The sequence below is a fragment of the Xyrauchen texanus genome, chromosome 12 (assembly GCF_025860055.1).
Source record: "Xyrauchen texanus isolate HMW12.3.18 chromosome 12, RBS_HiC_50CHRs, whole genome shotgun sequence".
Taxonomy (NCBI): Eukaryota; Metazoa; Chordata; class Actinopteri; order Cypriniformes; family Catostomidae; genus Xyrauchen; species Xyrauchen texanus.
In genome coordinates, this window is record NC_068287.1 from 29,229,299 (window position 1) to 29,251,205 (window position 21,907).

Consider the following 21,907-nt stretch of genomic DNA (forward strand, 5'->3'; position numbering starts at 1 on the left):
ATGAGACTAGGTTGAAAATCTGCATTTGTGTAGCCAAATCTATGTAAAACTAAAGTGAGCAATTTCTGCACCTCTAGCATCACCAAATAGATTTGTAAAAAATAACAGAATTCCAAAACCTCCCCATCTTACAGTTGCCTCTGCATATTAAGCTGGGATACGAGAAATAATTTTAACATCCAAAAAACGACACATGTCAGCTTTAAGCAATCTACATATACCCCTGAGAAATTGTGTGTGTTAGTGTATGAGCATGAGTCTCACCAACAATCTCCCTGATGGTGACAGCTTGCTTCATCTCAGCTGGAAGGCTACGGCCGGCAATGTTCACAGCTGTCACCCTGAACAGAAGCTTCTCTCCCACGGGCAGCCCTTTGACCCTGTAACTGTTCTTCTCAACAGGAGTTTCGTTTGCTTGCACCCACTCAGTGCCTGCGAGTCCCACCAGGAGCAAAGGAAAGGTCAAACCAGCAAGTGTAAACATGTCAAAGAATGATCAAGAAGAATTATTTTATTGTGATGGTGTGCAAACTGAATCAGCACAACTCATTGACATGCAATGATCTATGAAAAGTTTTCTTTTCACCGTCTTTTGTTCCTTACCTCCCTCAACACAATATTCAATGAAGTACCCATCGATGCCACCGGCACCAATCCTCTCAGGGGGAAGCCATTTAAGAGTACAAGTACCATCAGTGATGTCATCCACCATCAGCCTTGTTGGTTCACTGGTTGGAGCTTGGAAGGAGAAGAGAATGTATGCAGTTTAAATAAGTTTGTAGAGAAAGCAACAATCAAAACAGATTGAGGAAGAAACAGATTGGGACCAACCAATGGGCATGAAGGGTTTGGAATTAGCGCTGGGCTGGGAGATGCCAATACCATTAACAGCGAACACCCTCATCTCATATAGCACCCCCTCAATCATCTTCTTAGCCTCATAAGTTGTGGACTCATAAATGTCAAAGTTCAGCCTAGTCCATCTGGAAGAGCCCTTCTTCTTCCTCTCCATTAGGTAACCTGGAATTACAAACAAAGTTGCAAAGTCAAAGTATGTTTATTGCCATTTCTCCTACATGGTAGGAGAGGAAACAAAATACAGAAACTCCTGGAGCCACAGAGCAAAACCTGTACTATAACAGAACATTTAGCATACAAATACAAAAAGAGACAAATGTGTACAAACATGTTTGAATAAATATTTCATTGTGATGTGTTCTATGAGGTAGAAATGTCTTGGGTGGGGTTAAAATGGGTTAGTACAAATAAATCAGCAGTCTACAAGATGTGTAATATATAAGATATTTAAGGTTTTTCTAAGCCTGGAAAGCGAAAAACATTATTTTACCTTTCACTGGAACTCCACCATCAAATTTAGGTGGATCCCACTGGATAATAGCAGTGTCCTCTCCCACTTCAGTGCATTTCACATTTTCAGGTGGATCTGGCACATCTGAACACAGCACAGAGCCAGGTCAAAAACAGCAGAAAAGTACAGGGGTAAAGAGCTGTAATCAAGAGAATAGAGGGGTGGAGGACAGAGGTCAGGGTAAATAAGGATTAACTCACCAACTATCTTAACAAAGACATCAGCCTTGTCCTCTCCAGCAGGGTTGGATACAGTGATGTGATAGAGACCTTCATCTGATCTCTCTGCCCCTTCAATAACAAAACAGCTCAGGTTCTTCCTGGTCTCCACCTTCACACGCCCTTCAGCCTCAGTGATCTCCTTCAACATAAACAGAAATCAAGTTTTTAAACAAGCTTATCAATTGGAAACATCATATTTCAAAGTTGCTTTCCTTTTGCAGCAAGTCTGTTCTCTAACTGCTGAGATTATGTGTTATAGGAGTCTGGAGAATGAGAGCAATGATGTACATTTTTAATGGAGAACATATTTCTCTGAATCAGATCTGAAATTCAGCAAATGTTTCTGTCTGGGGCCCATATGGGTCATTGGCTCTGTGCAAGTGTGTGGCAATTTTCTAGCAAGCTCTCACTGTATCTCCTTTTTTCCAGCATACGGTGGGGGTGGGTTCCCCTGTAATGTCAACATCAAAACGCATCTTGTTTCCTGCCACGACGATAATGGTGCTTTTGTTGACAAAGGTGCCAGTGGTGTCCAGGTAGATTTTGGGAGGTTCTGGAAGATAACAGTAAGAATTGCATCAATAAAGCAGCTGGACTGGAAAAATTATTCTTACAACCTAGGAATCCTGACCATGTATAGAAATAATATATCAGACTTATTGATGCCATTGATACTTACCTTGACGAGGAACATAATCAATCTTTATCTCTGTGGGTAAGAAAATATAGTGATCAGAGTCAAGGTTGAAAATTTAACAGCTGATTTAAAGAAGCTTCTCTAATTCTGTCCCATACCCAAAAAGTTGAGTTTGGCTGAAAGGGAAAGAGCGTAACCATCTGGAACAAAGGTGTAATCTCCTGCATCCTCAGGCTTTACATCATTTATCATTAGCTTGTGAGTCCTGAGATAAAGGGACCAAAATTTACCATGACAAAAGCAAAGTGTGCAACCTTATCTTTACCTAAAAAAGCAGGTCTTGTTAAGAATGATACCGCATTTTTACTTGACAACAGTGAACTAAACCACAAAACAACTCCAAGAACACAAAAAGAAGAACGCAGTGTACATTTCAGTGACTTATCAGCTTTAGTGCCTTGGCATAAAATAATATGTAGATATCTTTGAGGTCAGGGATGAGGCAAGCTTGCTTATGCATGAATCGATATGGGCGGATGTGAGTGGGCCAATATACCTGCTGATGTGTGTCATTTTGATACGGTCACTGGGAATGACCTCCACTCCGTCCTTGTACCACTTCCCAGTCACTTTCTCATCAGATACTTCACACTTAAAGACAGCCTGTTCTGCTGCCTTCACCGTCAGATCAGCTATACTCTGCAGAACCTCCAGCTCCTTGTCTATAATAGAGAAAATAGAAAAGGACCATGAGCTAAAGGCAATAAATACATAAAATGAACACAGAAATATTGCTGATCAGCCAGAGGGTGGAAGGATAATTAAAAAATGTGAGTTAAGAAATACTTTATGGGATAATGGAGATGAACATTGTCACTGAAAACCAGTAGTGATTGCTTTAAGTCTACACAGAAAGCATGGCTTGCCCTCAAACTTCAGAAGAAATGCGGCACAGACAAGTTTGATATACTGTATGTAAGGTCATGTGACGCCATGAGAGGTTTGGACGTGTTAACGGCGAGCTTTGTGCACTTTGCTAGTTTTAACACGATTAATGACATAAGTGTGAGTGAGATTCAATACACTCTGATTCCATAACTGTTCTAGGAGAACAATATGTCAAAGAATTCGAAATCCTCGGGCTCTGGAGACATTAAAAGACACTTATGTGCTCAAGCTGATACTCCTGAGCCAGGAAGAAGATTTGGTCAAGAGGAATGAGGGAAATTCAGCAAGAGATGTTGAATATGTCGGCAATGCTGAAGAAGGTTGTTGCTGACTTGAGGATCTTGCTGTAATATGTCGACCGATCACTACCATGGAAACAAAAATTCTCTGAGGTGGTTACAAGAGTGGGGGAATGGCGAGAAATGGATTGGAATAGTGACCAAGGTGGATTTGGAGCTTGTCTGCGAGTTGGAGGACATGGAGAGCCGACGCTGGCGGAATAACTTCCGAATCATCAGAATTCCTGAGGCCGAAGAGGCTCACGATATGGTGAAATTCCTGGATGGGCTCTTTCCGAATCTGATTGACACATCAGGCCATAAGCTGGAAATCAAAATTTCTGAGATCATCCAATAAAGATCTTGTGTTATGCGAGGCGAGGAGTAAAGGAAGGCTTTTTTGGAAGAATCACAGCATTTTCTTGTGCCCAGACTTTGCAAATTCGACAAGAGAGAAATGTGATTGATTCAAGGAATGCATGAAACTCTTACATCAATGGAAGTTCACTTTTGCACTGAAGCTACCGAATTGAGAATAAATGCTAAGGATGGCTGTAAAACATTCACATGCCTACAGCAAGCGATGTCCTTCATAAAGTCAGTGGAGTAAGTTATTTTGTGTAACTCACGTTGCAGCCGAGTGGACCAACTCACTGAACATTCACTTGACTGTTTGAGGAAACAGAGCGCCTTTTTTGATTCTTTTTGTGCAGGTCCTGCCTACGGCGGCTGGAGTTTGTTTTGTGGAGTAACACACCTTCAGGAAAGTTATGTAGATGAATCTGAACATTCTTTGTGTTTATTCTGCCTATTGGCTGGAGTTTGTTTTATAGATTATCTTTTGTTGTGTAATTCTGTCTCACAAAAGTTGTATAGAACTTAAGCAATCCGATGGCAAAGTTGTCGTGGGGGTTCTCGTAGGCATACATGGACTGTTTGAGTTTAGAAGGATGGATGCCAGTTGCCATTGTCGTGCGCGGGGTTAATATGCATGTTATTCTTTTTTCTGTTTGTTTGGTTCTGAGGGAAGTTCGGGTTTGATTGTTGCACTAATGTTGGAATGTGGTCTAATTTTGTTTTTTAAACAATCCATTTTTTCTCATTTGTCAAAATGTCAAATGTTAATATTTGTGGAATGTCAATGGGTTGTGCACCCCATAAAAGGAAGAAAGGTTATTTCTCTTCTTAAGCGCAAGAAATACGATATAGTGTTTCTTCAAGAAATGCATCTTTCCCCGCAGGAAGCTGAAAAATTTGGGAAGATATGGGGTGGACATGTTTTCTTTATTGCTGGCTCAAGAAAGAGCAAGGGAGTCTTTACACTGATAAGTAAGCATCCACAATTCAAATGTCTCAAACAGATTAAAGATAAATTAGGAAACATTATTGTTTTTGCTGAAATTCATGGGCAAAATCTTATTTAGGCAAATATTTACGCACTTAACGTTAATGATAAATTTTTTTATAGATCTTGAAGGGATGTTGCAAGCCGCTGGCACCCCTCATGATATAATATTGGAAAGAGACTTTAATCTTTTGATGGACTCAGTCCTTGATTGTAGTGAAGCAAAAGACTGCAAGCCCCCTAGAGCAATGTTGACGCCTCACATGATTTTTTAAAATCTTGTACTTACAGATATCTGGAAAGGACTATAAATTATTTTCATCAGTCCATAAGATTTTATTCTAGAACAGATTATCTTTTATATATCTAAGTCCCTCATTTCATCTGTTGTTGATGCTGAATTGGAAACATTTTAGCCTCAGATCACACCCTGATGAGTTTAGAGGTGTTGCCACATATGGAGAAAAGGATATCATATAGTTGCTGCTTTAATATATCCCTTTTGCAAAATCCTGAATTCCAACAAATGTTAAAGGCTGAAATCAATGTTTATATGGAGACCAGCTGGTCCTCAGTATCCTCTGTGGGCATGGCTTGGGAGGCACTTAAGGCTTAGGGGCCAGATCATACAGAATGCCTCATTCACCAAAAAATCCAAAGCACGAGAACTCATGGAGTTGTAAGGGAATATTTAAAGTGCCGAGGCAGAGCTGAAACTGATGGTCTGATGGCCTCAGAGACTTGACCCATTGAAATACAGATATAATACTATTTTGTCTTGGAAGGTGGAGTTTTGGCTATTCAGGGCAAGACAGTCATACTTTGAGTCGGATGACAAGGCAGGAAAACTTCTGGTTAGTTACATAAAACTTCTACCATTCCCTCAGTGAAATCTGCCGGGTTGTGAAATATTTACCTCAGCCATTGATATTAATAATGCTTTTAAGGGAGGGGGGGTAGCTCAACAAGGAAAGATGCTGATTATCAAACCTGGAGTCGCAAGTTCGAATCCAGGGCGTGCTATTTGACTCCAGTCAGGCTTCATAAGCAACCAATTGGCCCGGTTGCTAGGGTGGGTAGAGTCACATTTGGTTAACCTCCTCGTGATTTCTATAATGTGGCTCTCGCTCTTGGTGGGGCACGTGGTGAGTTGTGCATGGATGCCACAGAGAATAACATGAAGCCTCCACAAACACTAGGTCTCCGCAGTAATGTGCTCAAAAAGCAACGTGATAAGATGTGCAGATTGATGTGGAGGACGTGGAGGCAACTGAGATTTGTCCTCTGCCACCCAGATTGAGGCGATCCACTATGCCACCATGAGGACTTAGAGCGCATTGGGAATTGGGCATTCCAAATTGGGGACAAAAGGGGAGAAAATTCCACAAAAAAAAATGCTTTTAAATAATTCTATTTTGATCTTTATAGTTCCATGTCTTCATCTACTGATGAGGATATTAGAAACTTTGTGGAACCATTAGAACTTTCTAAACTGAGCAAAAAAAAATTTATTCTGATATAACCTTGGAGGAGCTTGGCAAGGTAATTAAGGCCTTGCCAAACATGACGCAAACCTGGATCATTCAACCAAGTGAGTTTAAGAGTTACCATCCAATTTCCCTGATCCAGCTAGACATTAAAATAATGTCAAAAAGTTTGGCTAACCGATTAATTAACATGGATAACATCAGGCATTGGTGAATGATCAGAATCTGGTTGCTGACATCTCACTTGACACCAAAAAGGCAATTGATATGGTAGAATGGGATTATCTTTTTAATATTTTGGAAATGTATGGGTTCGGGAAACTTCTATTGGTTGGATTAAGTTACTTTATAGACAGTGGTACAATTTGGTGTTCTTGGAGGGCTCTCGGGGAGGGGCAGTGGAGAGAGAATTATAGTTTTAAATGTGTGTGATATTATACATATATATATTAGGGGGGGTAATGTTGGAGGGGTCGAGGAGGCCGGCACCACCTTTAGTGAGCCACTGGCACCTCCCCTTTACATGGCACCCCTATGCATTGCATACCTTGTATATATGTTTTTTGCATCTCTGAGTGCATTGAGCCCCATTGAAGTCGTGCTTCAATGGGAGTCTATGGCAGATACCTGTACAATTCAAATCAATGGCGAAAATAATCGATGTTCATTGGACAAGAGGATCTAAACATGACATTTTAGGGTTCCCCCAAATGCTGTGTTCCTGTAGTAGTCTTTGGAAGCTTCATGAGCCCCATTTGCATTGGAAAAATCAACTGACTGTTTATTGGACATTGGGCTTTCAATCAGTGTATTTTTGTCCTGCATGGATGCCCATGACTTCCCTACATGATGATTTTTCGAGTTCTCAAATGGGCAGAACTTTATCAATTATTAAAATGGTGATGTACTTGACTAACAGCGTATGAAATGTTAAAACACTGCTTACTGAACACAGAGTGTTTGGCGGCTCAAAGATACAAGCACAGTGATTTGCAATCTGACAAAACACATTTATTTTAGCATAATTGGATATTTTGCCTATTGGTACTTTTAAGTGTTGCAAAATCGTATTGAGCTTAGTTAATTATTTCTGTTTAGAACTGTATAATGTTAAGAATGGTTTGAGCTGTTTCACTGCTTGAATAGTAGTTTGAGCAGCTTTTGCAAGCAATATTGCAGGTACCAAAAGCAATAGTTTGTGCTTCCACACTCTTGAAAAGCACCAGCCGCCACTGATGCAAATACACTTACTGAGCACTTTATTATGAAGATTATGATCCTAATAAAGTGCCAGACGTGGCCTTCAGCTGTTCTAGCCTATCTGCCTCAAGGTTCAACGTGTTGTGCGTTTTGAGATGCTATTGCTCGCTACAATTGTACAGAGTTGTTATCTGAGTAACCGTAGCCTTTCTGTCAGCTCGAAACATTCTGGCCAGTATCCGTTGACCTCTCTCATCAACAAAGCATTTCCGTCCACAGAACTGCCGCTCACTGGATATTTTTTGTTTTTGACCCCATTCTGAGTAAACTAGAGACTGTTTTACATGAAAATCTCAGGAGATCCGCAGTTACAGAAAGACACAAACTAGCCTGTCTGGCATCAACAATCATACCACAGTCTAAATCACTGAGATCACATTTTTCCCCATTCTGATGGTTTAAGTGAACATTGACTAAATCTCCTGACCCCTATCTTCAAGATTTTATGCTTTGAACTGCTGCCACACAATTGGCTTATTAGATAATTACAAGAATATGTAAGTATACTGGTGTTCCTAATAAAGTGCTCAGTGTATGTATATCCCACACTTTCGAAGAATTACCTTCAACTTCTAACTCTCCCTTGGACTCCCCCCCATTAGTGAAGACATAGTATGTTCCAATGTCCTCTGTAGTCGCCTCGTTGATGATGAGCCAGTGCTTCGTCCCATCTTTCTTAAAGCGATACTTTCCATCTCTGCCTAATTCCACTCCATCCTTCATCCTGAGAGAGATGACAAGAGACTGTTATTATATATAAAATATTGTTAAGAAGAAAAAGCAGGAAAAGGAGATCTATGACGAGGCAACTGATGAAGGAATAAAAAAAGAGTGGTGGATGTATAAAGGGAGTAGATATAGTCAGAAATGGAATATAATGGAAAGAGGGAGGAAAAAACAGAAAGAGGACAAGAGCAAGAGAAGCTTGTCTGGGCCTTTGATAATTTACAGGATAATAAGGTCAAAAGAATCAGGGATAAACTGAAAAAGCTAAATGGACAGACAATATGAGAACTCTCATTATATGGTTTGACTTCATAATTTTACAACCACGTCATCCAGTGTGCAGAAATACAGTAGTGACTGGAATAAACTATGAAGCAGGTCTGCCAGTGTGCAGAAATACAGTAGTGACTGGAATAATCTATGAAGCAGGTCTTCTGGATTTCTATCAATTCTGTGGTTTGGCTGGTCAACAGATCAGATTTCTATGTGTGATAGTGAGTTCATTTAATCAATTGGTTAACTACTCTGCATGTATTGAGAGTTTAACCAAGAATTTCCAGTTAGATTTTGGTCAGTTGATTTGTAAGGTTGTTGACTAAACTAAATGGCCAGCTGACCATGCAAGTGTTGCCCACTGCTAAGTCCATTATCTCACCATTTCACATTAGCTCCCTCTTCAGAAACCTCAACCTCAAACTCCACCTTCTCCCCAACCACAACATGGACATCATCCAGCAACTTTGTGATTGTGACCGGGGGTTCTGTTGATACAAATACACCAACAATTGGCATTACAGCCTCTACAGAAAAGACATTCTCATCAAAATCAGTGCAAAGAATCAGTCTGCAGATACTGTCTGGACATGGTTTTTACACAATTGCAATTACTATACAGGAGCAGATGGCAGCTACAATGCTACACATCTATGATGAAAGAAGGCAAAATGCACCCTTCAAGAACTTAGACAGAAGCAGAGACTAAGCTCATAGCAAATGCTAAAACAAGAGAGGGGCTGCATATAAAAGGGAAAAAAACAGAGTCAAAATAATCAATAGCACAGATGGCTGCCATTCAAGGATAGACAAACAAGCCACAGGACAAAAGCAGACATAACTATATACAGTGCCCGATTAGCAGTACAAATGACACAGCTAAATTTACAAAGCGGATGGTATGTTAATGATGTTGTTGATGATGATAATGATGACTATATACCTTGGATAAAGACCTCTGCGAAACTTTTCTCCTCTCCAATCACACATTCGTAAGCAGCATCATCCGCAAGATTGCACTTGTTAATAGTGAGCTTACGGATACCACCTACACTCTCAAAGACATATCTAAAACAGGGAGAGAAATTCAGCACAGACCTCATTGAAGGCAGAAAGCATCAAAGGATCACATATATTGTAGAAACCAAAGAGTTGTCTTCCAATCATGTTCTATTGATAATATTTATTTTACTACAGTATATGTACTGGCATTGTCTTTTTTTCTTTGCACAATCATAAAAATATAATCAGTGTTGTGACCAGTACACCTTATTGTTTTTGAAGTACTATACAAAATACTTTATTCTTTACAAAGCACAAACACACACACACATGCAGGATCATACTTGGCTGAGGGTTTGATCTCCTGTCCATTTTTCAGCCATTTGACTTGAGCATTGGGGTCAGTCAGCTCCACAGAAAGATTTATTTTCTTGCCTTTCTCAACAGAGTAAGCAGATTCTAACTTTCTCAGGAAAGCTGAAACAGAATGAACAAATTCCAAATTGTAAGTATTGTACTATATTGTAGTACTTTTCTGTGCATTAATGTATAGTACAGTGGCCCCAAAAAGTATTTGGACACTTGAAGCTACACTATGTAAGACTTTTTTGTTAGAATTTTTTTTTTTTTTTAAATGAGCAAGTACACCAACAATCCATCTTCCAAACCATTGTCTTACCCGAATTCACTCTGGTAAGCCTATAATAATGTAATAATGTTTACGTCACGTCCATAAATAAAAGAAAAAGAAGATCCAGCTACTAGGGCATTTATATGTGCGCTGACAGGTGTGGTAGTAGTTTGAAGCTGAAAGCTTGCATCCACAACAAATGAGTGACATTGACCATGGGTCATTCAAAAAGGCATCCCTCTGGGGAATCATCCATTTTCAAAATAAAGGAACCTTGAACAGCGAAGTAATTTCGGTACAATTACCAAAACAATGTTCCTCTGCAAGTAACTTGCAGTTTTATGCTGCATATGGCGTATACGTGCGTGTGGCCCCAACTACCCCTCTGATCTAATGTCAAAACTCTTCAAATTTACACGTGGTCTAGCACGTGGTCTACCATTTAAAATGATGTAACATATTTAGTTTTAACTGTTTGCTTGTGCTATGCTTCTTTGAATTTAAATTATTTGATATTTTAATATCTAATGCAAAGGCATTCATACATTTTTAATTGTGGCTTAAGTGTCAAAATCATTTTTTGGACCAGCATACGTTTGTGAGGGACCATGTCTGTATGCATCCATTGCGTGTCTCACCATCACTCTTCTTGGGCTCCACCTTCTTCATCTTCTTCAGTCTTTTAAGCAAGCCCCTTAGGTCAGTGATGCCGTACTGGAAGGCGATCTTCTCATAGTCACATGGCTTAGCAGTCTTCAGGATTTCCCACACATCCACGTCCACCTCAGGCTCCTCCTTCTGCTTCCTTTCTCTGAGGGAAAGACAGATGCACAATACATTGGCACCATACCAGTTTTCCCCAATATTATTTTTTTTATCCATCCATCCATCCATCTTCAACCGCTTATCCGAAGTCAGGTCATGAGGGCAGCAGCTCCAGCAGGGGGCCCCAAACGTCCCTATCCCGAGCCACATTAACCAGCTCTGACTGGGGGACCCCGAGGCGTTCCCAGGCCAGTGTGGAGATGTAATCTCTCCACCTAGTCCTGGGTCTTCCCCGAGGCCTCCTCCCAGCTGGACGTGCCTGAAACGCCTCCCTAGGGAGGCGGCCAGGGGGCACCCTTACCAGATGCCCAAACCACCTCAACTGACTCCTTATTTTTTTTTATGTATCGGTATTGATCAATATTGTATATTTAAATTATGTACTCATTCAGAGCTGTGTGCATTCATGCATAAAAAATAGTTAAGTTCATTACTGATGATACAGTGAATGAATGACACCAGTTCATCAATGATGAAAGATGATGTATTGTACAGTAAAAAGAAAAGACATTTAGAATGTAAAATGTGTTCCAGACCTTTTCTTGAGTAAACCACTGAAGTCCAGATCTCCTGCATCCTCTCCTGCATCTCCCCTATGGATGGTAGAGGGTAAATTAATGAAAAAATCTCAGAGAGCATCCCAGCATACGATACAGGTTTTGCAAGCAAAGCAAAATTTGAGACAAACTATTATGAACAGTAAATAATGTTTTGAACAAATAACATAAGCACCATATTTGACTTTAAGGAGGTTTGACATTTGAAAGTAATCCATAATCTCACGGTGCAAACTGAGTTTTGTCTCGCGCAGTGCAAATTGTTATATGGTACCCCAGATAAACTGACAAGTACACAATTAAAGACAAAAGAGAAACTTTGTACATAAGAATTTCTGAATACAGTAGAAAACAAACTCACGATCGTTTGAATGCCTCCAATATGTTTGTTTGCTGTGCCTCTTCGGCAGCTGGGGGAGAAGATGAAACAAATGATGATGATGAAAAACCGTGAGAGTCTGATTTGCTCCACAATCTGATTGCTGTCAAAGCCAATAAATGTGTAGTGCTAATTTACTAAATGCTGTGTAACTAGCAGGAGAGGATCTAATCAGCTAAATACCAACTGAATAATAAATAAGCTCAGTGGCTGAAAGTAAATGCACACACATTGGGTGTGTTAAATGACTCGGTTCTCTGTCTGAAAATTTGCATCATAAATGTTCTATGAAGTACATCAAGTGCTGTGTTAAAGGGATAGTTCACCCAGAAATTAAAATTCTGTCATCATTTATTTACTGTTGTGTTGTTGCAAAACTGTATAATATTCTTTCTTTCATGGAATACAAAAGGAGATGTTAGGCAGAATGCTAGGTGACTTAAACTAACATACTGCCTAACATCTCTTTTAAAATTCTACGAAAGAGGTTGTTAACATGAAAACAGAATTGTAATGTTTTTGGCGGACTATCCCATTATTATTTAGCAGCTCATATATGTACTCATTACAGTGTAATGTCATACCTTCAACAGTGATGTCAAATGTACAGCTATCACACTTGTCTTTGGATGTGACCTCACAACGGTAGCCTCCTGCATCCCCGTCCACAGCCTTAACAATGGTCATCTCATAGGTGTATATCTTATATACAGAAAGAAGAGCTAGTTACTGTTTTAGGGTTAGGGTTAGGTAAACAACTCATATATAAAACATACATTCCTTCACACACTTTGCTGTTCCTGTCATAGGTTTCTTTGAACTGCAGGTGTTTCCCAGCTTTGCTGCCCAGATCCAACCATTTCCCCTTCAACCACTTCATAGCTGGCTTTCTTAGCAGCTGAGAAGAGTCCACCTTAGCCACAAATGTGGAATCTTTCCCTGTTATCAATGATAAAATTAATAAGGCAAGTACGTTTTATATTTAAAGCTCTTTTCACAATCCATTTTATTTAATACATATAAAATACATATTAAATGCAATCAATTACAATGGACATTGTTTCACAAAAAATAATGCTTTAATGAAAGGCCCCAGTTAATACCTGTGGAAAGGAGCTCCTTAAGATACGAATATGTTTCTCTAAATACCATTTATACTAGATGCTCAATGCCGTCCATTGATATGTGCTTACAGGAAATCATATTTCATTCATTATGTTTATAGCTTTCTTTTTTGACACAGTTCTCAAATCTTCAAATGAATTTAGCGGTGGAGTGGAGAACAGTCGAGAACTGTCTCACCTTTAATTACGGTGACACTCTGAGGCTTCTCCACAAACAGGCCAGTAATCTCAGACCGCTGAGGCTCTTCACCTGGGACATGTTCTACCGGGGAAGTCAGAGAAATGGTGTAAACTAATATGATCTACTGAATGCCTACATTCGGGGTCGGGGATAGAGAGCTTTTTACAAAATGAGTCATCAATATTTTTTGCTTTCCTGGAAGAGACTGTAAATTCTTATAAAGTCTCTACATTTGTAAATATGCTAAAAGTGAACTTTTTAAATTTAAGGTGCACAATAGCACAGCTAAGCTAACAGACATGGACTAAAACCACAAAACTCTTTATTTTGATTCCATGGGGTCATTGGCAGGTTGGGGCTTTTTACTCTCAACTTTTATCCTTTTCAGTTTCTTAAGGTCTGCACTGGGATGTGAAAGACTCTTACACAATTTCCTTTTGCATGACAGTTATAAAAGCGTTTTGTTTTTCATGTATATGTCATTGACAATACATGCTAAAGGATTTGTGTGTCTTACCATCCTCAGGCAATTCTGTATCAGAGAAAGAGAGAGAGAGAGAGAGACCATTAGAAAGTTAATTATATAGGCCAAGTATTTAGGGCCCTTTTAAGGCTGACCTATTAGGAGGCATTCATACATACATACATACATACATACTAACATACACACGCACGCGTGCCTTCCTCCTGTCCTTCAGTCTTTCAGAACAAAGAAATTGCATAGCCGTTAATGAAGTTATTTCTCTATTCACCATTCATACAAATTCTTCACACTGTACACATTTCCCTGCAAACCATTATCATCATAGTGGTATTGGTAATGGGTGTTTTGATGCTGGTTAAACTGTAGTTATGTGGATGGTTGTGATGGCTGATTATTTAAAATATATATTCTTTCTCACCTTCATAATCAGACAATAGCTCTAAAGAAAAATATTTTGCAGTAAATATGAAATGTACATTATATAAAACCAATCAATACATGTGTATTTTCACAACACTTATGTTGACATTAGGTACATCAACTATCTGTGTGGGATTAAGGCCAGATTACACTGCGTGCCCAATTATTAGGCAAGTAAGTATTCTGATCTTATCATTATTTCCATGCACATATTCCAACTCCAAACCATATAAACTTGAATGCTTATTGGTTTCAATCATTTTCAGGTGGTAATTATGTGTGTAATGAGGGAGGGTGAGGAGAAAGTGACTAACACCTAATATAAAGGTGTGCTTAATTATTAGGCAGCTTCATTACCTCAAAAAATGGGCCAAAAAAGAGATTTAACTGACACTGAAAAGTCAAGTATTGTAAAACTTCCTTTCAGATGGATGCAACACTCTCGAAATAGCTAAACTATTGAGGCTTGACCACCGGACAATCAAAGGTTTTGTTGCGAATAGTCAACTGAGGTGCAAAAAATGCATGGAGAAGAAAAGGCGCAAATTAACTGCAAAAGACATGAGAAGAATAAAACGTGAAGCTACCAGGAAACCATTATCCTCCATATTTCTGAACGGCAACCTACCTGGAGTGTCCAGAAGTACAAGGTGTCAAGTGCTCAGAGAAAAAAGACGGCTGAAACACGACCACCACTGAATAAGATTCACAAGTTTAAGTTTCAAGATTGGGCAAAGAAATACATGAAGACTTATTTTTCAAATGTTTTATGGACAGATGATTCTTGGTGGACCAGATGGATGGGCCCCGTGCCTGGATAACTAATGGACACAGGGTACCACTTCGAGTCAGGTGCCAGCAGTGTGGAGCAGGGGTACTGGTATGGGCTTCATTAAGGATGAGGTAGTTGGACCTTTTTTGAGTTGAAGATGGACTGAAACTCAACTCTCAAACCTGCTGCCAGTTTCTAGAAAGTATTTTCTTCAAGAAGTGGTACAGGAAGAAGTCCTCAGCATTCAAGAAGGCCATGATTTTTTATGCAGGACAATGCTCCATCACATGCATCAGAGTACTCCACTGCTTGGCTAGCCAGCAAGGGCCTCAAAGATGCCCAAATAATTACTTGGTTCCCTTCCTCACCTGACTTAAATCCTACTGAGAACTTGTGGGCCCTTCTCAAATGTGTGATTTACAGTGAGGGAAGACAATACACCTCTTTGAACAGCATTTGGGAGGCTGTGGTTGCTGCTTTAGCGAAAGTTGATCGTGAACAGATCAGATAACTGACAGACTCCATGGATGGAAGGCTCATGGTAGTTATTGCAAAGAAGGGTGGTTGTATTGGTCACTGAATATTTTTGAAAGGCCAAAAATATTATTTAATTTTCATTTTGTGTTACTTATTTGTTGCACCTACTCTAAAATTGAGAATATACAATTGAGTTGGGAGAAATTCTTTTTAGTTACCTAATAATTTTGCACACTAATAGTTGCCTAATAACTTACATATTCCCCTGACTAAGACAAAACTCACTTTTTCTTTGTTAAGGTTTGAGGTTCAATAACATTTTGGACTGACTGAAAGCATTGTGTTTGTTCAACAATAAAATGAATCCTGAGGAATACAATTTGCCTAATAATTGGGCACGCAGTGCATATCATGCATTTCCATAAAACCAAAGAAACCACTTATGGCACTTTTCCACTGCATGTTACGGTCGACTCGCCTCTACTCGCTTTATGTTTCTGAGCTTGCATTTCCACTGCAGTTTAGTGCCATCTCAACGTGGGTGGGATTATAGGCTGATTGTCATAGTTGCACCACCTCTACTGCCATGACATCATCTTAAACACAAACTGACCAAAACAAGAACACGACCGCTAGCTGTTAACTACTTGCTCATTGTGCTGCATAAAGCATGATGATTTTACACAAGTGTAACAGTTAAATTGGCCTGGTTGTTTTAGAAGCAAGCTTCTAGTAGCTGGTCAACTAAATAAAGTGAAGCTTTCAAACAGAGCATAGAGTTAACGTAACAAAACATACCATTCTCCATCGTGGCTGAGTCCAGGGCACTCTCTCTCCCATTGCTCGCCGGTTTAGACAGCGTCCATTTGGTCGAACCACTTCCACTTTTCCTTGATGGTTCTGTAGTTACTTTTAAGTTTTTTTTTATTTTTCCCTATACTGTTGGTAGGTCCGGTGGTAGTCGTGTGTGACCAACAGCTGAAACTTTTTGTGAGACTTTTTAGTTTCGCTCATCGCTAACGAGTGCATCTCGATTATTGACCATGGTGTGGTTTTGCGCACAGCTATTTCTTTTTCACAATTCGAAAGTCACGTGAACAAATGATAATGTTATCGCTGTTGCTAACTTTAAAACTAGCGAGTTGAAGTTGCATGTCTGAAATCCAGTGATACTGGTAGTGACGATTCTCCCTGACCAATCAGTGATCTGCAGGATTTTGACGTCACATTTAGTATCGGCTCGACTCGCTTGGAACCTCAATTGAGGTGGTGCTAAAAAAGTATTGTGTACCAGGTACTATCCACAGTGGAAAACCCCAATAAAGAGAGCAGAGTCGAGTTGTACCGTGCAGTGGAAAAGCCCCATTACAGTTTTATGTTTATGCAAGTTAATTTTATATACTGAACATGATATACTGATGAAAGTCACAGTGCAATGCTTAGCTTGGCCTATACAAAAAACTAACAAAAAACAAACAAGCTTTTTAACAACATATTTTCAAACTATTTCTGGGGCCAAAATTCAGGACACTGAGGTTTGACCAAACCATCCTAATGTATAACATTTACTGTACCTAGACACACTTATCCCAGATTAGACAGATACTCTGCTGAACACCAATGTCAGCCACTAAACACATGCACTGTGAACATTCTTCAAGCGCTTGTCCAGCTCTGGGTGTCCTAACCTCATATTGCTAAATGTCCTGACCCTAACACTCTTGCACTCCAGCACTGGATCCCAAAAACAGACCCTGACATTTGCAATGGTGAAACTTTCAATGGATCAACTTCAGAGTATCAGTATACTGTTTTATCTTGGCCTCCTAGGAAAGGTCACCACACCTCTACAAACATTTCAAGATGATAAATTCAAACAAAGTTGTTTTCAAGACATCAAGACATGATGTCTGTCATGACCAAACAAATTTAGCCAGGTTCACACTGTACTGGCCATGAATTTGCTGTCTGAGTCAAATTCCTGTGATCTGTGATTACTTTGCTATTGCTGTCATGAAGAAGCACTAGAAGATGTAATTGGCGCTAAACATCAGGAGATGAAGGTCAAAATAACAACAGTGGATGTGCAAGTCAAGAGTGCGTGTGTGAGGATGTCAGGAGATACCTGCATTTTGTATAACTCAAGTCTGAAGGAAAATAAAGGCATATTTATGTGTCTAAACTCCTGAAGAGAAAATACAGTGTTTCCCAGCATTCGTAGCACACGTGTCAACCACCTGTGTATGCACGCACAGTTATATGGAGTACACTTTGACAGGCTCGCGTTCGACTGTACACAGATGCTGAACATTCGTGTTAAAAACTTTGAGTGATGTTACTGTATTTGTGAGGTATTGTGGAGAGATTAAAGTCTTTTGCTGATTTGGTCTGACACTGCTAAAATAAATAGTAGCAGAAAAAAAGGTTTAAATTTCTGCATGCTGTAAACTAGTTGTTGTGGATCCGCAATATAACCTTACAGTTCTGCACTTTTCAATGTGCAGCGAGGATCACCCTGAGGCTCTCATGCACTCAGATTACATTGAAATGCACCATTCTGTGTTCATAAGTGGTTTAGTGCCTCTATTTATTGGAGAATTTCTTATTTCTTACTTTGATCGTTTTGTGCATCTCTAATTGGACAATTTTGTGTATTAGTATGATATATTGTATAGTCTGACAGGCATCAATTGTAAAGGATAATAAAAATCATACAGCGTGCACTTAGCTTTAGTTTGGGGGACGGGGGGGTGGGGTTGGGGGGGTGCTGTTGTAGGCCTGTTGGATTTCTTAAAAATCTAACAAAGCTTGTCAGATTTTTTGTCATGTGACCAGGAGTTAAGTTAAACACCTTTTGTTTGTGTACACCTGCACACATACATTGATATATACCACCTCTAATAAACAAGGTATATATCCAAATTGTCAGCGATAAACGTATTTAACTTAAAATAGTATTAATAATGTGATAGAATATAGCATATTCTTCACCTGGATGCTTTGGCGAAACCTGATTTGAATAGAGAAAACATTTTCTCAGTTTATTGCTTTGGTGAATCTTATAGCACATAATGAATTTTAAAAGACAGTGAATTGTCCATTGCAACAATTAACTAAAATGTATAAAAAATACATTTGAAAAACTTGGTCCTCGTCAAAGCAGTCTCAGATTTCATCAGTAAATAAGTTGTTTACTTTTTGGTCTCATTCTGGTCAGTCAGAACCCCTGTGACAGACCTGTGGACCACAGAGACAGTGACTGACATTTGTTCACGTGCACATTCACAGAAGCAACTAGCACATTGACAAATTAGCACGCACACACACACAGCGAGCCAAAAGGACTGTTTCTTTGCCTTACCATCACGGCCCTCATTTGCCTCTAAATAAAAACAAACAATTAAAGCATAATGAGGTTAAGGCTGCATATAAAGTCGGGTTAAAACACCAACAGATACAAAGTCTTGGTGTCCTGTCCCAGCAGACAGGGGCTGAAGAGAAAGTTTAAACAGACAGGCCAGTCAAGTACAATTTTCAGCACTGTGTTTTCATGCAGATATCATCTCCATTCATACTCAAACAGACTGGAACATAAATCCAAAATAGCAACAAACATTTAACAAAAAAGTGCCCAAACAGTCACACACAGTTCACACATTTACCCAAAGTACAATTCTCACCCTTACCAAAGTTTAGCTCCATTTTTACCATAATGTACACTCCAACAATGTGTGCACTCATATAAAAAACTGTGCTGGATTATCATAATTGCTCACAATCAGATGCAATGCACAAATTGTCCATAGGCATATACAATAAATTCATACACACATATTCATGTATATCAGGGTCAGAAATTTACTTTTTAATATAATTATAGGGCAATATTTGCCTCTTGGTTAAGATTTTTATTTTTTTATTTAAAATATTTTTTTTTTTATTTAAAATATTTTAATGTCAATTTATTAAAATAAATTTAGAATTTATTCAATAATTAATTTAAATCATCATCAACTAGGAATTAGGTTTAGAATACAACACATACATATGCACCATAACCCCACAACATACACACACAAAGCTAATTTGTAGATGCAAGGCAATTCCTTAAAGCCTAGACAGACCGAATGAAGACAAATGGTGGTCATGAGAAGATTCCAGGTGACCCACCTTCTCTAGTCTTATCTGTGAAATAAGAGATACAAAGAGTGAGTCTGACTGCTTTAGAATAAAATTAGTAAAATATGAATGGTTAATATTATCTTAGAGATATACGGAAGCCCTGAATCACAAGGGGGAAAAAAGATTCACTATGTTAATTTTTTTAGGTGTCTAGGTGCCTTCTTTATGTGTCTTAGCCTATGTCCTACAATTATTCCTGACTTTTTTCTTTTCTCTCTGAAATTATAATTTTTCTCTCTCTGAAATTTCTGTCATCTTGTAAGCATAAGGTTTTATTCTAACTGATAGTGGCACCTGGTGGCCGAGTTTGGTACAACATACTAACTGATAGCTTGCAAGAAAAAAAAGTTTCCTCTTGAGGAGAAAATACAGGTCCTTCTCAAAAAATTAGCATATTGTGATAAAGGTCATTATTTTCCATAAAGTAATGATAAAAATTAAACTTTCATATATTTTAGATTCATTGCACACCAACTGAAATATTTCAGGTATTTTATTGTTTTAATACTGATGATTTTGGCATACAGCTCATGAAAACCCAAAATTCCTATCTCAAAAAATTAGCATATCATGAAAAGGGTCTCTAAACAAGCTATTAACCTAATCATCTGCATCAACTAATTAACTCTAAACACCTGCAAAAGATTCCTGAGGCTTTTAAAAACTCCCAGCCTGGTTCAGGGCTTCCATAGAGATGCATAGAGTTACAAAGTAAGAAGTTTACACAAGTGGCAAGTCTACAATTAAATGCATGTACTCACCAGCAGGGAGAACGTTCTCCTTCTCTGCCTTGTTACCTAAAAAAACAATCATTTAAATCACATAATTCAAAAGAGATCATAATAGCTTGAAATAAAAGCTGCCCAAACAAATTTAAATATCAAAAAACAGATAAACTTAGTCAAACTTTGTTGATTGTGATAACCGCCATGAATATTCATGAATAAAAATACATATAAACTGAGTAACCCAAATTGCTGGTCATGTAACCTCTTAATCTCATATGATTTATTTAGATGTTCATACACAAAGTATTATGTAAATCATGAAAGACATCAGATTGACTGAACATAAACTGTCCATCCCATGCAAACAAAACCAGTTACCAGCGAACACACAGTCCAACATAAATTGACTTTGACACAGAAAAGAATCAGAAAAATTAATACAACCAATTTTGGAAAACAATTTATTCTCAAACACAAATGTTGAACATTTGAAGATTTCAAGAATAACTTGAAATAGAAACTAAGCGTGTGTTCACACTTGGCAGGTTTGGTTAGATTAAAATGAACTTTGGTGCAATTGCTCTGTTAGTGCGATTCATTTGAACAAGTGTCACTCCAACCTTGATGCGCACCAAACAAGCGGAACGAGACCACCTGAATAGTGGGTCTTGGTCCGCTTCCAAACGAACTCTGGTGCGGTTCGGTGATATATGAACGCAACATGGACAGACATCTAAACAGACCAAAAAACAGGAAGTAATTTGCCTAATACTGACCTCAAGCATACATGATTCTTCTCATCAGAAGAGCTATGTTGCGAATTACAGTTCGGTACAGGCATCGGAACTGCTGTCAGCCGTCCTTGCAGCATATCTTCGTTTGTATGTACAACGGAGGAATTCCTGGTGCTGTTGTGACTCCTTTACAGATGTTTTTAGCTCTTCACTCTTTTGTTCTCAGCTGGTAAAAATACCACCATATATACATATATAAATTTAAAGAGCGCATTTCGCCCAGCATGGTACCGTTAGGTTCGGTGTTAAAAAATGCCAGTGTAAACGCTAAGCGAACCAGGACTAAATGTATTCTTTTCTTTTTTGGTCTGGACCAAGAGAACCGAACTACAAGTGTGAACACACCCTAAATGACATTTGAAGGCCAAGACATCTTTGCTCAGCTTTTACCCTTTTCTATATTAGCCTCTCATGAGGGAAAGATATACATCATCCCTGATTATTATTTAATGTGTTCCTGTTCAAAATCTTTTTTACCAAAGTGGCATGCAGTGAACATTAAAATGTGGCATGTGAAGGATACAATAGTATGTAGCTTATTGGTGCACACAGAAGACAATGACAGGCAGTAATTGTAAAGTAAAGCCAGGCAGGACAAAACATTTTGGTGAAGCAGTGCTAAGCAATTGCTTAGGTTCAACAAAGCTACTTAATTTGTTTGTCAAAGTCTGTCAATAGAACTCTACATGTATCATAGAAACTTATTTCATCCTTATGTCCCAACCATGCTTCTTAACAGTGGTGTAGTAGTGTCTGAAGAAGTGGCCATATTTTGAATATATGTAAGAAAGACTAAGGGAAGTGGGG

The 21,907-nt window shown here is 38.8% G+C and overlaps 1 protein-coding gene across 6 annotated transcripts in view; it reads right to left on the reverse strand.

Annotated features, from left to right (window-relative positions):
* The window catches only part of mybpc2a (myosin binding protein Ca), a 46,385-nt gene that overhangs the window by 14,134 nt on the left and 10,344 nt on the right, over nt 1-21,907 (reverse strand). Inside the window, exons 2-25 of one of the 6 annotated variants that reach the window (XM_052139539.1) lie at nt 20,340-20,375; nt 19,567-19,581; nt 18,758-18,778; nt 14,146-14,166; nt 13,761-13,775; nt 13,241-13,324; nt 12,729-12,877; nt 12,523-12,640; nt 11,921-11,969; nt 11,539-11,595; nt 10,816-10,988; nt 9,891-10,023; nt 9,488-9,612; nt 8,927-9,032; nt 8,109-8,269; nt 2,784-2,949; nt 2,386-2,492; nt 2,270-2,299; nt 2,001-2,143; nt 1,570-1,729; nt 1,349-1,453; nt 832-1,020; nt 604-738; nt 265-432 (exon numbers count right to left, since the gene is read on the reverse strand). In XM_052139539.1, the coding sequence (XP_051995499.1) occupies nt 265-432; nt 604-738; nt 832-1,020; nt 1,349-1,453; nt 1,570-1,729; nt 2,001-2,143; nt 2,270-2,299; nt 2,386-2,492; nt 2,784-2,949; nt 8,109-8,269; nt 8,927-9,032; nt 9,488-9,612; nt 9,891-10,023; nt 10,816-10,988; nt 11,539-11,595; nt 11,921-11,969; nt 12,523-12,640; nt 12,729-12,877; nt 13,241-13,324; nt 13,761-13,775; nt 14,146-14,166; nt 18,758-18,778; nt 19,567-19,581; nt 20,340-20,375 (2,466 nt within the window). The remainder of the gene's footprint in view (nt 1-264; nt 433-603; nt 739-831; nt 1,021-1,348; nt 1,454-1,569; nt 1,730-2,000; nt 2,144-2,269; nt 2,300-2,385; nt 2,493-2,783; nt 2,950-8,108; nt 8,270-8,926; nt 9,033-9,487; nt 9,613-9,890; nt 10,024-10,815; nt 10,989-11,538; nt 11,596-11,920; nt 11,970-12,522; nt 12,641-12,728; nt 12,878-13,240; nt 13,325-13,760; nt 13,776-14,145; nt 14,167-18,757; nt 18,779-19,566; nt 19,582-20,339; nt 20,376-21,907) is intronic. The other 5 variants (XM_052139540.1, XM_052139542.1, XM_052139541.1 and 2 more) reach the window with 5 other exon arrangements.